At 41.4% G+C, this 16,753-nt stretch overlaps 2 protein-coding genes and 1 long non-coding RNA gene across 3 annotated transcripts; all 3 read right to left on the bottom strand.

The window, feature by feature from the left end:
• Positions 1-2,686: 2,686 nt before the first annotated feature.
• cnrip1a (cannabinoid receptor interacting protein 1a) lies at positions 2,687-6,137 on the bottom strand. Its single transcript, XM_028452835.1, is given in 5 exon segments — positions 2,687-3,283; positions 3,286-3,337; positions 3,424-3,464; positions 3,467-3,573; positions 5,712-6,137. Coding segments are annotated over 5 exon segments (489 nt in total). The 5' UTR covers positions 5,891-6,137; the 3' UTR covers positions 2,687-3,173.
• Positions 6,138-9,640: 3,503 nt separating this feature from the next.
• Positions 9,641-11,557, bottom strand: fbxo48 (F-box protein 48). The gene is made up of 2 exons (XM_028442866.1): positions 10,796-11,557; positions 9,641-10,134 (listed from the first exon to the last, which is right to left on the bottom strand). Exons 1-2 carry the CDS (start codon positions 11,138-11,140, stop codon positions 9,973-9,975), a joined length of 507 nt encoding a protein of 168 aa, XP_028298667.1. The 5' UTR covers positions 11,141-11,557; the 3' UTR covers positions 9,641-9,972.
• A 7-nt stretch (positions 11,558-11,564) lies between these two features.
• LOC114469829 (uncharacterized) lies at positions 11,565-16,722 on the bottom strand. The gene is made up of 3 exons (XR_003674805.1): positions 16,671-16,722; positions 11,928-12,000; positions 11,565-11,853 (listed from the first exon to the last, which is right to left on the bottom strand). It is a non-coding gene; the product is annotated as an uncharacterized LOC114469829 (long non-coding RNA).
• Positions 16,723-16,753: the final 31 nt, after the last annotated feature.

Raw genomic sequence — 16,753 nt, forward strand, 5'->3', positions numbered from 1 at the left:
TTTCAGGGTGGACCCGGGAACGCTGGCCTTCTCTGTTACGCTCTTCACCATTTTCGCCTTCATCTGCATCGCCGTGCTCGTCTACCGGCGCCGCCCACCCATTGATGGAGAGTTGGGGGGGCCTCGTGGACCCAAGGTGTTCACCAGCTGCCTGTTCTTCAGTCTGTGGCTCATGTACATCGTCCTCTCCTCACTGGAGGCCTACTGCCACATCCCGGGCTTCTAGAACCAGGACCACCGATTGATTATTTTATGTAAGATTGGAGATTCTGATCCTGTTGTGTCTAAATGTGATTCAAACTAAAGAGAGAAGTGATGAATCAGTGATGATATATGAATATTTATCTAAACAGTTATTACAGCACACATGTATCCTCCTCATTCAGGGGGTGTTGCACAAAACCAGGATAAACTAAACCACATGTTGAACAAAAGCCAGCCAAGTTTATCATGGATGAGTTTCCATGGCGATTTAGCCTCAACAGCTACCTGTACCCATGGTGATTTAGCCTCTACAGCTAACCTGTAACCATGGTGATTTAGCCTCTACAGCTAACCTGTAACCATGGTGATTTAACAACCAGGACAAAGTTATCCCTGCTGTGAGAAATGAGTGTTTTACAGAATATTCATGGTTTTCATACATGTTTCTTCACCCAAATATTATAGTTATTTAATTTTTCTGTTGACTTTTGGTTTAATATTTTTTTTTATTATCATACATTATATATAGACAAAATTTGAGCAATGAAGTGAGACCGTAATAATAAACCCTTCTGTCAGAGGTTTGATTTAAACGGATTATTGGAGGGTGTTTTTGTTTTTTTTTTGTTAAATTATAGATGTCAGATCCTTTCATGAATCTTATCTATACATATATGTAACATAGCCTCGGTATAATTAACCCAAACATGTAGAATTAAAGAAAATTGATATAGTTACAGTAAGAGGAGGAGATTTTATAAATGAATGATTATTAGACTTATACGTTTATATCTGAATCATAGAATAAACATTTATGGTTAAGGTTTAAACCATAAGTCTGGCTCTACTGAGAACATTTGATGAAATACCTCCAGAGTGGTGTTCCATAAAGCAGTTTATGTTCAAACTCTGAGTGTATTGGGGCTCAAATGAGGGAAACTCTGAGTATCTCATTCCTAAAACGTGAGGTATGTTCTTCTTTGAGTATGTTACCATGGTAACATCTCCATGATTAGCTTTATCAAAGAAATTCTGGTTTTCTACCTGGCTCCGCCCACCTGAACACCGTTTCTTAAGTATAAGACACTGTTCTCTGACAACACATTAGTGACATCACAGACGTGTTCACATCATTACTAATGTTGTGTTGCTTTACGTTTTTTTTTGATAACAGTAGTTTTTCTTGTCTAACATTGTAGATTGTAGATCATTTAGTGAACACACTGAGAGGTTGATCTACATTAAAACATCTACTGACGGTCTGTAGTAAAGTTCACTGAATAAAACCTGTAGATCAGTGATGTCCAATTCCTGTCCTCAAGAGCCTCTATCCAGCATGTTTTTAGATGTTTCCCTCTTCCAACACCTGATTCAAATGATTAGGATGGTATCAGGATTCTGCAGAGCTGGATGATGAGTTGATCATTTGAATACAGGTGTTGGAAGAGGGAAACATCTAAAACATGCTGGATAGAGGCCCTTGAGGACAGGAATTGGACGCCCCTGCTGTAGATAATATAAAGGAGATGATAATTTAAATTAATCCACATTTATAGATTCACATTGACTTTATGTTGTTTAATAATGTAATATATAGGTTATAATGTTTAGCGGGTTAGGGTCTGTAAATCTGGAGATCATACATCTATGAAGGTATGATGTCACAGTGAATTATGACGCTGCTTTTAGAAGCGATGTGTCGTTGGGTTCGCGTCCCGCTTCAGTGTTTATTTTATGACATATTTTAGGACGTAGAGATGACTCTGGTGATAATATTACATTAAAAATCAATATAATGATTAGATATGAAGCATCAGGTCACTGTGTTTATATCCAGTGTAACAGGAGGACTCTCTATACAGACATCCTATGATGCTGACACGTCTCCTCAGACACATTATTTATTATTATTCACCACTCGTCACGTCACTGAAGAGATAAAGTGATGAAGTGATCATAAAAGTGTTATTAATTACAGGTGATTTAATCACTATAATCACTGAAGACTGAACACACCTTTAGAACAGGATCATATCATCAAACAACGGCTTATTTCACCATCAGGGTGAATAAATCACTATTTTCCGGGTGGTTGCCATGGCAGCTCGAGTCATCTTCGATCCATTGATGATGTCTGTTTATCGCGCGCCTGCACGTCAGTAACCAAGGTTTACATACTCAGGATTGATTGATCCACTTCATACCAGCTGTAATGAATCAGATACACAGAGTTTACCATGGAGGGTATGTTGACCTAGAGTTTATGGATAGACTCAGAGTTTGTTGAACCTCTTTTATGGAACACACCTCTGGACTCACAACACACTATGAACACATGAATGAATGAACAGTAATGTATCACAGCACACACAGGGTTAATCCTGCAGTTAGAGAAGAGGACCAGAGTGTTTAATAAAACCTGTTTTCAGGTTCAGGTTTAAAGCTGGCTTTGTTAATCCTGCTCAGTAAAGCTGGACTCAGCAGAGCTCAATGATCACTTTAATTCATAAACAACATCACAGCAGCATGCATCAACAAACACAAGGTGAAGTTCAGGAAGCACACAAATATCACAGACTGTCTGTAGTCTACAGACTCAGACTCACTGGTCATATTCAGGGTCTGTCAGTCATAATGTAGCCCTGCCCCTTTACCTGCTTAGCCTGCACAGCTACATGCTAAGCTAACCCAACATCTGTATTGGTCTGTGTGGAATTCCTAAATTCATCCTCACCATGTTTGTTGAAACAGTAAACAACAGGTAAACAATACCATTTAAATCATTTAATAACATTTAAATCATGTAATAATTTATCTATTATGTGTCTGTGCATCTCTAACTAAAGTTAAAGCTACTCTACAGAGTAGAGTCTGTGTCTGTAGAGTCTGTCTGTGTCTGTAGACTGAAACCACTGTGGACAGAGAAGCTCATATTCCCAGTGTTCCTATTGTTCCCAGTGTTCCCAGTGTCAGTTGAAGGCCTCCTTATTGATCCACATCAGGGTTCTGGTCTCGTTGGGTTTACACTCGTACTCGATGCTGTTGAACTTGTTCCCAAACTGGCAGTGTTCCCTTTGTAATAGTTGTAGAACTTGACCTGCCACACGGTCTCAAAGGTCCCCACATGGTTAAACTATGGACAGACAAACACACACATACACAGCATATCACACACACACACGCATGGCTGAGCTGCTGGCCTGTGATTGGCTGACTCACCTGGATGCTGACTTGGATTGGCTGCCTGTCTCCACTCTTGTGTGAGGAACGCCCTCAGTGTCATACAGACCAGAGTAGACCACCTGGTCCTGGTCCTGGTCCTCAGAGCTCTGCTGTAGTGGGAACGTCACACCTCCAATGTTCATCTCCCTAAAGATCAATCACTGATTAGTCTGAATCAGAAAGCTCTAGGAGAGGCCTCATCAATCAATAATCAAATATAGCTCACAGTGATTTAATGATGTAAAACACCTGGCAGAGGTTCTTCTCAATATCTAAGCTGTGGGGTGTTGTAGTGACCAACTGTGTCCTGAAGATGGCAAGCAGTGCACCTTTAGATGAGAGATTAGCCACTGATGCTACCCAGCAAAGGAGTGCAAAGAAGCGAAGGAACGGAAGTGGATTATGGCGCTACCAGAGTGAGATTGTGATGTATCCAGCAGCTCCACAGCTCCACATACTAACAACAGAACATGTGGACCTGAGTAGATTATTGATAATGTTAAGATGGTGAGATAAAACCATCAACTAACCGGCCAAACGGGTCATGGCTACGTGTCGGGAGGAGGGGGGTTACAAACTACCCCCAGCCTGTGAGCCAGATAGCAAAATAATAGGTGACATTTATACAGAAAATGGCGCTGTGTACGAGAGTTGACGTTCCCAGCAGCGCACACTGTACCAGAGCATGTGTGGAACTCATGGATAATGTGGCGATTGTGAGATAAAATCATAAAAAAACGGGGAATGTAGTGACACTCTGATGTCCCGGAGGAAGAGGAAGTTACGTGTGCAGACTGACGGGAGAGAAAGTTGGAGAAACGCCAAAATACAGTAAGAAATCCATTTAACTCTGACCCAGATAAATAATAATAATAATTTTATCACCAAAAGCCTGGTCTGTGTTTTTGTTTAATATGAGGAAACAATGTTCAGATGTTAGCGTTGTTACTAAAGCAAAAAAATAGCTTTAAAGTCACTGACAGGGTTTTTTTTAGAAAAAGGCTTTTTTCTCAGCTTTTTGCTCTGAAAAACTGAAGATTTGTGTAAAACTTGCTCTATTCAACGACTGATTACAAAAGAACAAAACGAGCCACTTTTTATGAAAGTAGAGGCTTCAATCTTTCAGAATCTGGTGTCAGATTTCAGATATTCATAGTAGAAAATATTCTGTGGGTTTTTAAAATCAGTCAAAATGCTCAAAAATGGCTGGAACTGAATGAGTTAAAGTGAGAATATAAAAGGGAGAGCAGTGTTACACCTGGGTGAGGGGGTGGGGGGAGGGAACAGGGAGGAGAAATTCAAGGTGGTAAATGTAAAGGGTGAGAAGAGTTGGTTATTTTAAAGTGAGAGTGAAATGTGTAGTTGTAGTTGTGTATATTGTGTTTATTGTGTTGTGTAATCAAACCAGTCAGGTGACCAGTGTGTAGCTTAGGTATAATGGTGGTGTCTGTGGACAGAGGGAAGGAGTGAGTGGTAAAACCTAAAACAGGTATTTAGGATCAACGTGTCTAAAGTTAGGCCCAGTTTTATCTACAGTCTAAGACATGTCAGTGTATCATAGACCAGTGTATGTGTAAGAACCACTACTATAAACCCAGGAGCTGCCCTGGACCTGAAGATGCAGCCAGGCTAGCAGAAAGAGCGGGGGCCAAGGAGCCCCAGCCCACCCCCCCACGACCGAGCAGCCCCTCCAGACACCCCTAAGCGCACCCCGCCACCGACCCCAACCCCCAATCCCAAGGCCCCCTACCAACATCCAGCCACACCCCCCCACCCCCACCGGAACAGCTAGCGCCGCCCCCAGCAAACTGCATCACCCCGAAGTGCCACCCCAACCCCGCGACAGATGCCAGCACCCCACCAGCGCGCCCACCCCTGACACCGGTGCGGCAGGCCGCTCCGGGCCCGCACACCGCGAGGACCGCCCCCAAGGCCACCAGGAGACGAGACAAGCACCAAGCCACACCCAAAGGGAAGAGGCACCCCCACGCCCCGCAGGACCGACACTGCCCAGAGACACCCTGCAGAGATCCTCCAGCAACGTTTAAATCAACCACAACATGATGATGATGATGATGATGATGATGATGAAGGTGATGATGATGATGATGATGAAGATGATGAAGGTGATGATGATGATGATGATGATGAAGGTGATGATGATGATGAAGGTGATGATGATGAAGGTGATGATGATGATGATGATGATGAAGGTGAGTTCTGTGTAAAAATTGTGCAATAATCAAGCTCATGCACGCGCACACACGAACACACTCGTTCCTTACGTGGCGTGCACGCCCCCGGGCCGCACCGTCACCTCCACCCGGTACTTAGAGCCGGTGAGCAGCTTCACTGTGCGGGTTTGACCGAAGCGGCTTCCGTCCACCTTGAAGAACACCGGGCCGTCGTTGGGCAGCACCCGGAGGGAGATGGAGAGGGTCAGCAGCTCCGGAATCTCCGCCATGATGGAGGACAGGAAGAAGAATAGGACACGACCCTTCACAATAAGAGCTGGGAGCGGACAGCGTTTATCTAAAGGTCCGCTTTATTTGATAAAATTGTGTTTCAGTTTGTACATCAATAAAAAACAAATATACACAAAAAATCACACACACACACACACACACACGCACACACACACACACACGCACGCACACACACACACACACACACACACACACAGTGTAGCTCCAGATCAAAGAGTTTTTACAGTAACTTTTACGTGTTTTTGTTTTCTGTTGTTTTGCTTGTTTTAAGTCATTTTGTGCATTTTTGTTTTCTGTGTATTTTTTCTGTAAAACATGTCTTGGAGTCATATTGTGTATTTGTATCTTCATTTTGTTTGTTTGTAGTACTGTGGGTTTGCAGAGTTATTTTGTGTGTCTTTTTGTGTACTTTTGTTGTAATTTTCTATCATTTTTTTTTCCGAGTCATTTTGTGTATTTTTGCAGTAGTTTTGTGTGTTTTTTGAATATTTTCTATTTTTTCTCTTGTGCATTCACTCTATTTTTCTGTAAAGTTGTATTTTTTTGCTGTATGTTTGTGTATTATTATCCCCACCACAAAGTGTGAAGGGGTTATAGGTTTGAGCTAGGGTTAGGGTTAGGGTCAGAGGTTAGGGTCAGAGGTTAGGGTTAGGGTTAGGGTCAGAGGTTAGGGTCAGAGGTTAGGGTCAGAGGTTAGGGTTAGGGTTAGGGTCAGAGGTTAGGGTCAGAGGTTAGGGTCAGAGGTTAGGGTTAGGGTTAGGGTCCGTCCTAGTTAAAGGGGACAACTTTTCTCAGAAACCGTTTAAGATACGATGACCAAATTTGGTGTGTGGCTTCAGGGTATCAATATCTTGATGGAGTTTGAAAATGAAAAGTGCACAAATACTTTTTTGGGATTAATTGCCCTTGTGCCGTTTTTTTTACTCGAGGTATCTTCAAAGGGGACGGCTTCTCTTAGAAAACGGTTAAGATAGTTAGAAATGTGATATTCTGATGTGATAATGTTTTCTTATGTATACATCTAAGTTCCAGTGATGTGCAGTTAGGGTATTAGGTAGGCAGTGCCTACCTAAGGGTGAATTGATATTTTGATTATTTGTTTTAATTATAATATAATTATTTTCCATTTCCAATAGCCTACATAAGTTTGAAAGTGTCAGCATTTTGTGCGTTTCACAGCCCAAATCGCTAAACATTGCTATTTCCTGGAACAGCTGCACAGTCTCACTATGCCGTAAGGCAGGAGGAGGCCACACCCCCTCCCAAAAGAACACATTAGGTTATGCTCTTCCTCTGTTCCCATAGCGTGTTTTTATGTGTTTGCACATGCTCAGTCAGTTCTCCAAGATGAAAACCATTTACGTCCAAAGGCAGCTCTCTACGCTACCTTTGAACGTAACCGCGCTATGCTAAATGCTATACGTATGTTCACAGTGCATTAGTGAATTGATCCAGCGTGGCTGCTGCTACGTTCTCTAGCTAGTGGGCGGGTTAGCACTACAGTCAGGATGACAGCGCTAGAGATGATAAAACGACATCTTTTAAAAGATGGAGACCAACACCTGAGCTACCAGAGCTTCATCAAAGGTAAAGTCAGAACATGTTTCATACTTTTTACAGTGAATGGAACAAACGGAAGGATTGACTTTGTGGATGTTCCTCACTGAGGATGTTCTAAGTTGTTATTTTCTCCATGTTTCTGTGTTTCCAACACAAACAACAGATGTGCTGTCGTGTCATGAGATATATGTTGTTGAAGAGTATGGAGGCTATATTAAATAATGTTTATGTTTCTTTAATGGTGTTTATGATATTGATTTTGTTAGATGATAAATACTTGTTCATGTGGATCTTATTGGGTTTTTTCTTTCTTATTATGAATTTTATATTTTGATAAGCGCATTGAGATGATTTTGTTGGAAATTTCTTTACACAAATAAAATTGATTTGAATTGAATTAACACTTGACAGTAGAAACATATGAAATTGTCATTGGTGGTCTGGATTTGCAACGTGCCTACCCAGCCCTAGTGGTCACAGCACGTCACTGCTAAGTTCTGAGATTTAGGACATTTAGGAAAAGGTTGTTAGTTATAATGACAACCAATATGGTGGGGATGTTTTTTTTGTTTTGTGTATTTACCTTTACGTTTACTTTTATACGTTTACACAAAGATAGACCGAGGGCCGCATGTGGCCCCTGGGCCGCCATTTGCCCATGTCTGATCTAGAACATGATCTAGAACAGTCATGTGATACTAGACCAATGAGATCCATCACTCAGCACTGCAGCTTTTACTGAGTAAACAGCCAATAGAAACCACTGCTGAGACCAACAGGAAGTGACATCATCTGTTACTGAGCAGTGAGAATAAAGGACGGACACATTTAACAAGTTCACAATTTAAAAGTAGTGAAGGGGTTAAAATTGCTGTTAATTAGTCAATTTATCATAGAAAACAACTGATCATGTGAGTTTGATAAGTTTTTATTTCCTGTCAGGATTTAATAAAAGTGATGATGTAATTCACAATTAAATAATATATAATTAATGAGACTAGTGAGTGTTTGATGAACTCAGCACTAAATATTAAATTCTAATAAACAGAGGGAACAGCTCAGCGGTGAAGTGTGTGTGCGCTGCAGGTACAGGTGAGTTGTGTACAGAGGTACGTGCACTGTGTGCACGTCTCTTAAAGTGATAGTGTATCTTTGTCATAGGCAGCCTTAGTGCTCCGCCCTGTCCCTGAAGCCCCTCCCTCTCTGTATATCCACAGCTTTCTCATTATTAATCTCTGATCAATAAATAAACACATTTATACCGTGTGGTAAACAGAGGTGATGATACACACGTATATATTATTATTACTGATGGTTTAAACACACTGTGATATCATTAATAATACGCTACATATTAAAGGTAGGGTAGGTAATTTTCTCCAGATACACTTTTTAAGTTTTTGGTTGAAATTGTCTTTATGTTCTGACAGAAATTAAGATGTTCTCTGAAAAAGGAACAAAGAAAATCTATCATCTGTAGCAGCTGTAAATCTGTAATAACTTCAACCAATGGAAAAAAAATAACCATTTTTTTAACCAATCACGTCTCTCTGTCTCCCTGCTCGTTCTTGACTCCTCACATGCACGAGTTCACATGGAAAGCGCGTCACTGCTGACAGAGTTTTTGGTCATGTTTTTTAACATATATAATGTTTAAATTTATTGTTTATTTATTGCTGAATGAGACAACATTTCTACACAATACAAACAATGAGCTGAGCTCCTCTTCTGCAGCAGCTGTGAGCATGCATGTGAGTGAGACGTAGCACAGAGGGGAGGGGCGAGGGGGGTAAAGGCGGAGCCGTAGGGAAGGCTACATTCAAAATCATGCTAGCTTTAGAAAATTGCCTACCCTACCTTTAAACATGTAATGATGATTCTAGTATAACAGAAGTCTTTTTGACTCCTTTGTCCTTTTGTAGATCTTGTTGAGTGTTTTAAAGCATTACTAAATGACTTCTTTAGTAATGATGATGTGGTTTCATGAGAGCGAGTCAGCAGATTAAAGGTGCAGTCTGTAACTCTCATAAAAGTGATTTTTGTCATATTTGCTAAAGCTGTCACTATGTAAGGACAGCTTTACATGAAACTAGTAGTTTGTGTGAAAAAAACAGTCTCATTGAGCAGTAATATACTTTTAACAGAGCATGTTATGTTACTGTGATGTTGTTGTCGGGCTAACATTAGCTTGATAGCTCCTCTGAGGGAGGGACTTCGGAGGCAGGGCAAGAGCGCAGTGGGGAGGGAGGCGGAGGGAGGGATCTGAAAGGTACGGACTGCATCTTTAAACCAAGCCTGTTGCTTAAGCCTCGTCAGGAGCAGGTTTGATCCACGGACTGTGTTACTATGGAAACCAAAGTATTTTCTCTTTGATGAACCTACAGTTCCAGTTAGAACCTGACTTAATGAAGCCGGACTCTCAGGTTAAACCTGGACTTAACCCTGAGCTGGGTTTGATGAATTACCCCTGATATGTACACTGTGTGGGAAAGGGGCGGGGTCATCGGTCCAGCTCGGCCTGTAAGATTTCCCCCCATGACTCAGCGTCCAATGATATCATAGTGACATCACGTAGCTCATCAGCTGAGCTAACGTCACTGTAGCGTCCGCTCAGCCAATCACGTTTCAGAACACTGCGATGGAAGTTCCTCAGCAGAGTGACCTGGAAAATAAACAATCAATACATTTATCAACAACACAGTCATCAACATCCCTCACCAAAAAAAAACGGAACAAGGACAATAACTCTGGAAAAAATGATTGTGCTTTTCTCATGTTTCAAACTCCATCAAGGTATTGATACCCTAAAGCCACACCCCCAATGTGGTTATTTTATCTTAATCAGTTTCTGAGAAAAGCTTTAACTCAGACAGACGGACAGACACGCCCCTTAATAACAGCAAAAACTAATAAAAATAACAATAATAAATTATTAGGTTAATAAAGACATTGTTACCTGGAAAATAAAATGATATGATGTTGGATTAACGTGTGCTGCTTAGAGTGAATACGATTATTGATATTAATTAAATAAACTGGGCTTTGAGCTTTTATTCGTCATGTTCATATGTTGTTACACATATATATTGAAATGCAGTCGGTCAATATGCAATTTATTTAATGTAGATGAGCAGATAAAAATGACAAAATACACAATGATGTAGTTAATGCAGGTGTATGAAAAATAGAAAACATTACGGTTCAACACTTCAGCACCTCACCTGTGTGATTAGGCAGACACTCCTAGAGCGCCCTCTGCTGGTAATATGATACACACTGTGTGTTACTGTGTGTTAGCTCAATGAGCCACAGACATGCTCTTATTGTGAAAGTCTAAAGCAGAACTGGTTCCTCACGTTCCAAAAGTTCATTAAATAAACAAACTGTGTGTGTGTGTGTGTGTGTGTGTGTGTGTGTAACTTCCAGCTGTATCCATCCTGTCTGTCTTTGTCCACATGGGTCCTGCAGCACAGTGAGCAGCAGTGATGTTTCCAGATGTTCCAGCTGTGGTTGATGGTTCTGTTCCACAAGGAGCAGCTCTGAGCAGCTGTGAGGAGGCTCAGTGGGTCTAGAACCAGGAAGATCCTCACACTCAGCTCCACCGGCAGCACTGACACAAAGTCCATCAGCACCGGACAGGACGGGACGGGTCCCTGGGTCAGAACCATGAACCATGTGTTAGAACAATGAGTCAGCGATCTTGGATAAATTGGTTCAATGTTTGCTGAGTCAGGATAAGTGGCTCCAACATTCTTAAGAACTATGAATCAATCACAGAATCACTGATAAAAGTTTGGATCACTGACGCTCAGCTTCATTTATACCTGCTCAACAATGCTGGCCCTGTTTGGACCCTGGCCCACAGGTTGAGAAACTGTGCTGTAACATTAACAGTAAGCACCATTTTCACACTGAGATCAGCTGTGACTCTTTGGCTTAAAACTAATCTAGATAATTCTATTCTGGATTATTGTCTGTAAACAGGATTTAATTAACCAAACATTCCCTGTCAGAGAGAAGCTGTCCTACGACGGTCGATAACAACACGCTAAAGTAAGCCAAGTGTTTTCAGCCTTGGTAAGTGCACGTCCACATAAAAGGGGTGGAGATTGCAGCATCTGACCAATCAATGGAGAACCTGGTGGTGCGAGCGTCTTTACAGGAGGAACAGCTTATGATCTTGGGGCGACCAAGATCATAAGCGACTGTGGCTCGGTTGGTTCTCTGATCGCGAGGTTGGGGGTTCAATCCCGTTCTATACCGGTCTATGTGTTGAAGTGCCGTGGGGATGGCACTGAACCCCAAGTGGCTCCCAGTGGTTGAGTAGCTCTGTCCCATTGGTGTGTGAATGAGTTGATATGTAAAGCACGTTGTGACCTGTCTGTGAAATAAAAATAATATATATAATATAAATCCATGATGACAGTGAAAAGCAACAGTGTTAGTGCAGCGTACCAGGAGGCGGAGCTTTTATACTCGCTCAGATCTGATCCACTTCATAGTTTGGTTTCGACCAGATTAGGTGTTTCTGAAGTTTAAAATGATGAATAATTAAAATTCATAATTCAGACCAAAAACAACCTGTTGTTACAGAAAAGTCAGGAATTAAAGAACTCAGACAGGAAGCTGCTGATACTGTTAATGTGTAAAAGTGTGATTATTTATGATATTAATCCATTAGATGATAAACAGACAGAGCTCTGCAGCTAAACTTTATTACAGCACACACGTGTTTCTATTCATATAGATCTATTTATCACACACTGGGATGAGAACACATTGTTTACTGTAGTATGTTCCTGATGATGCTGTCAGCCTCACTATAGCGTATGAATGAATTAATGAATGAATGAATTAATTAATGATTTCACTCGTCTGCACATACGTAGACACAGGCTTCATCAGCTGACTGTAGATCAGTCCATCAGATATAAATCTATATGTTTCCTTAACTGGTGCTTCTAGAACATCCCACATCACCACCATTCTAGCTACTCTGCACTAGTTCTAGTTAAGTTTCACATAGAATATAAAATATTAGTTCTCACGTTCCGAGCATTACATGGTCAGGCCCCTAAATATATCTCAGACTTGTTGTGCCCCTACTCATCAGGGCGATGCCTTTGGTCTTCAGGTCAGGGTCTCCTAAAGACCCTAAAACTAAATTTAAGACCAGAGGAGACCTGGTGTTCCAGGCTGTAGCTCCCAGACTCTGGAATAACCTGCACCAGTCTCTCAGGGAGCTCAACTGTGTGGTCACTTTTAAAAACTGCTGAAGACTACACTTTACAGTAAAGCTTTTAGTTACTGGATTTTAATTTTATTTATCCTTTAATGTTGGTGTTCTTATGATATTTATGCACTCTTGTTTTATTATTCTATTGTGTTGCACTTTTACTTTTACCACAACTCTGTACAGCACTTTGTGATTTTATCTGTTAAAAGCACTTTATAAATAAACTACTTACTTACTTAAATGATGTCATCAGTAATAATCTTTCTTTCCTAAACTCAGCTGTCAGATTTGCACCAACTAGGATCATCTATCGATGGGCAGGTCGTTTTCTAAGCGATCTGATTGGTCAGGAGGCGGGGCTTTAGTACTCTCTAAGATCCTAGCTAGAACTAAACCTGGGGTGTGTTCCATAAAAGAGGATCAACAAACTCTGAGTCTATCCATAAACTCTGTGTATCTGATTCATTACAGCAGGTATGAAGTGGGTTCATCAACCCTGAGTATGTAAACCTTGGGTTACTGATGTCATAAAAAGACATCATCAATGGAGCAAAGATTAAAAGAGCTGCCATGGCAACCACCCAGAAGAGAGTGATTTATTCACCCTGATGGTGAAATAATCAGGTGTTTATAGAGGAATATGAACCTGTTCTAAAGGTGTTCACACAGAACGTCACTTCAGTGACTGTAGTCGCTTAAAGGGGACATATCACCCTAAATACACTTTTTTTAGCCCTTAAATCAGAATCAGAATCAGAATCAGAATCAGAATCAGAATCAGCTTTATTGACCAGGTACAGTTTAGAACAATACGAGGAATTTGACTTGGTAGTTGCAGTGAAAGAAGACACATCAACACACCAGAGCAGCCATTTGCGGCGCCCACATATTTAGGGTAAAAAGGGATCAATAACAGGAGGAGAGGAGGGGTGAGGGGAAAAAAACTGCCAGTTTGAGACTGATTTCCCTAAACAGAGAAAACAGTGTGAAACCAGGAAAAAAACCGCCTCTGCAAACATAAATGTAAGCATGACACAGTCAAACAACTCGAGACAAGGCATGTGGGAAGGTTAGGTGGGAGGTTGGCTGGGGGAGGGGGTCAGGTGGGAAGAACAACAGGAGTCCAGCCGTTTGGGGACATGGGCGTGCTGCCAGTCGGCGCTGCAACCACGCCTCCATGCAGCTGCGGATGGGAGGTGGGGAAAGATGGCCGACGAGGCATTTGAAGTTGAAGACCTGTAGCTGCGTTACTGACAACCAGATGACGTGTGGAAAAGTTCAGCATCAACAGTTCCAGGAGGAATGTAGGGAAGGAGCGGGGGGAGGGAGTGGGGGTAAGAGCCGCCGTCTGCAGAAACTTCCTGGTGATAAGAGTTGAGACAACCTTGGCTTTAGCCTTGGCTGGTGGTTTTGGATGAGTTGCAGAGAGAGGCTCTTGTTAGTTTCACAAGACCTGACAAAGCAGCAGCTGGAGAGATAAGACGGAAGGGAGGGAGAAACAGAGAGTGCGACTGACCTCGTCGAGAGAAGCATTTTGTTGTATATTTTGTTGTATATTTATAGTGTTTAGAAGTACAGAAAAAGTACAGAAAAAATAAAATTAGTCTCTTCAGGTGCTCCGTAGATTTCTTTATTTTCTGTTTTGCTCATATTTTTCAATCTGTTTAGATTTTTCTATTCTCTATTACTATTTTTGAACTATTACATCACAGTATTTGCAGCAGAACTGCCAAATTAGTTCATCAACTCCAGGTCCAACACTTCGAGCAATCCACCATTTTTATTTCTGGCTTTTATTTTGTAGTCCAAGCTCCAGGATGCAGAAGTTACGAGAGGATAAGTCAAAATGTTGGGTTGTTGGATGTAGTAACCCACACGCTTCATTACACCGTCTCCCAGCATCAGAACCTTTTCAAAGTGTCTGGTTGAGTTTTATTTTTTATAGAAATGTACCACATCTGTGGATAAGGTCATTTTTGTGTGTGTGAAGCACTTCAATGATGACTGCTTCATCAACCTCCACCAGTATAAAGAAGGATTTACAGAAAGACTTTGTCTGATTGAGGGTTCAATTCCTTCTATCTTTGGAGACGATGAACAGAGCACTTCGGTAAGCTGTAAATAACGCTAAAAAGTGTGATGATAAGACGTCCCTGTCATTGTTTTGTTAGCATTAGCAGTTGCACCGTCTTCATATGTTAGCGCTGTGTGCTCGTTTTAGATCCTTGATGATATGGCCTACGTGATTTAATTTAAGTCTAAAGTTTATTAGTCATTTCATTTTGACGTTTTTGTCTTTGAAAAGACTGTATTAAAATGCATTTCGTGACGTTAGAAGATGGACAAGTCTAACGTTGTTGACATTTTATAAATAACCTCTGAATAAAAAGTTTATGCTCCGCTACATAGCCGTATCTCTTCTATCAAACTACAAAAATGGCCGAACAGGGTGGAGTTGAACCGAGTGTCACCTGAAGAGGGGGCGGGGTATGGAGTGTCTCATTTGCATTTAAAGAGACAGCACCAAAACGAGTTGCTCTCAGAAGCACATCAGAAAAGGGGTGGAGCTATAATAATGAGGAATTCAGACCCAAGCATTGCAGTTCAGCTTTATATAGACCATAACTGTATGATTTATATGTAAAAAGGAAGGATTTAAAACCATGATATGTCTGCTTTAAATCACCAGTAATTAGTCACACTTTTTGATCACTTAATCACTTTATCGTTTCAGTGATGCAACGAGCGTTTAATAATATGAATAACGTGTCTGAGGAGGCGTGGCAGCAGCATAGGATGCTGCATAGAGAGCCCCTCCCATTACACTGGATATAAACACAGTGAAGGCATCTTGATATCACATCAATTATATTGATTTTTAATGTAATGTAGTCACCAGTCATGTTGACATCCAAAAAATAAACTGATCCTGGAATCAAACCCTCAACCCTACGCTCTCAAAAACTGAGCTTTAGCTCATTACGCTAACCCTAACCCGCTAACATTATGATAACCTATATATTACATTATTAAACAACATAAAGTCAATGTGAGGCTATAAATGTGTATTAATTTATATTATCTACAGGTTTATATTCAGTGAACTTTACTACAGACGTCAGTAGATGTTTTAATGTAGATCAACCTCTCAGTGTGTTTCACTAAATGATCTACATCTACAATGTTAGAAAGAAAACTACTGTTATCAAAAAAAAACGTAAAGCAACACAACATTAGTAATGATGTGAACACGTCTGTGATGTCACTAATGTGTGTCAGAGAACAGTGTCTTAATACTTAAGAAACGGTGTTCAGGTGGGCGGAGCCAGGTAGAAAACCAGAATTTCTTTGATAAACCTAATCATGGAGTATGTTACCATGGCAACATACTCAAAGAAGAACATACCTCACGTTTAGGAATGAGATACTCAGAGTTTCCCTCATTTGAGCCCCAATACACTCAGAGTTTGAACATAAACTGCTTTATGGAACACCACTCTGGTCCTGACCAGGCTAGTCATTCAGCCTAAGTTACCATGGTGATCTAGCTCTGTAAGACGTTAGCAAGCTTTGTAATCCAGCACACACTGATTAAACCTTATAAATTAGCACGATAAGAGGTAATCTAGTTTAGTAACATTAACCCTAACCACTAACCCACTAAATCTGTCCAATCAGAGGAGCTGCATCACTTCATGACGTCACAATGGCTGTAGGACAACAAAACACACACAGTATAAAGTCTGACACACACACATACGCGCACACACACACACACACACACACACACACACACACACACACACACACACAGAGCTCGCAACGAAACGTGCTATACTATGACTCCGCCCAGTCACTCTGTTGTTGTTGCTGTGCGTGTCAGTCCCCGCCCACCCCTCCGGACAGTCCCGGTAGTCCCACCGAACGCTCCCGTAAGCGCGTGCACGCTACGGTGATCCTACCGTGAGCGTGTGCCCGTCACACAGTTCGCTCTCCAACACAATGACGTGTAGGGGCGGACTGCGCATGCGCCACAGATGGAGCG

The sequence above is a fragment of the Gouania willdenowi genome, chromosome 1 (assembly GCF_900634775.1).
Source record: "Gouania willdenowi chromosome 1, fGouWil2.1, whole genome shotgun sequence".
NCBI lineage: Eukaryota > Metazoa > Chordata > Actinopteri > Blenniiformes > Gobiesocidae > Gouania > Gouania willdenowi.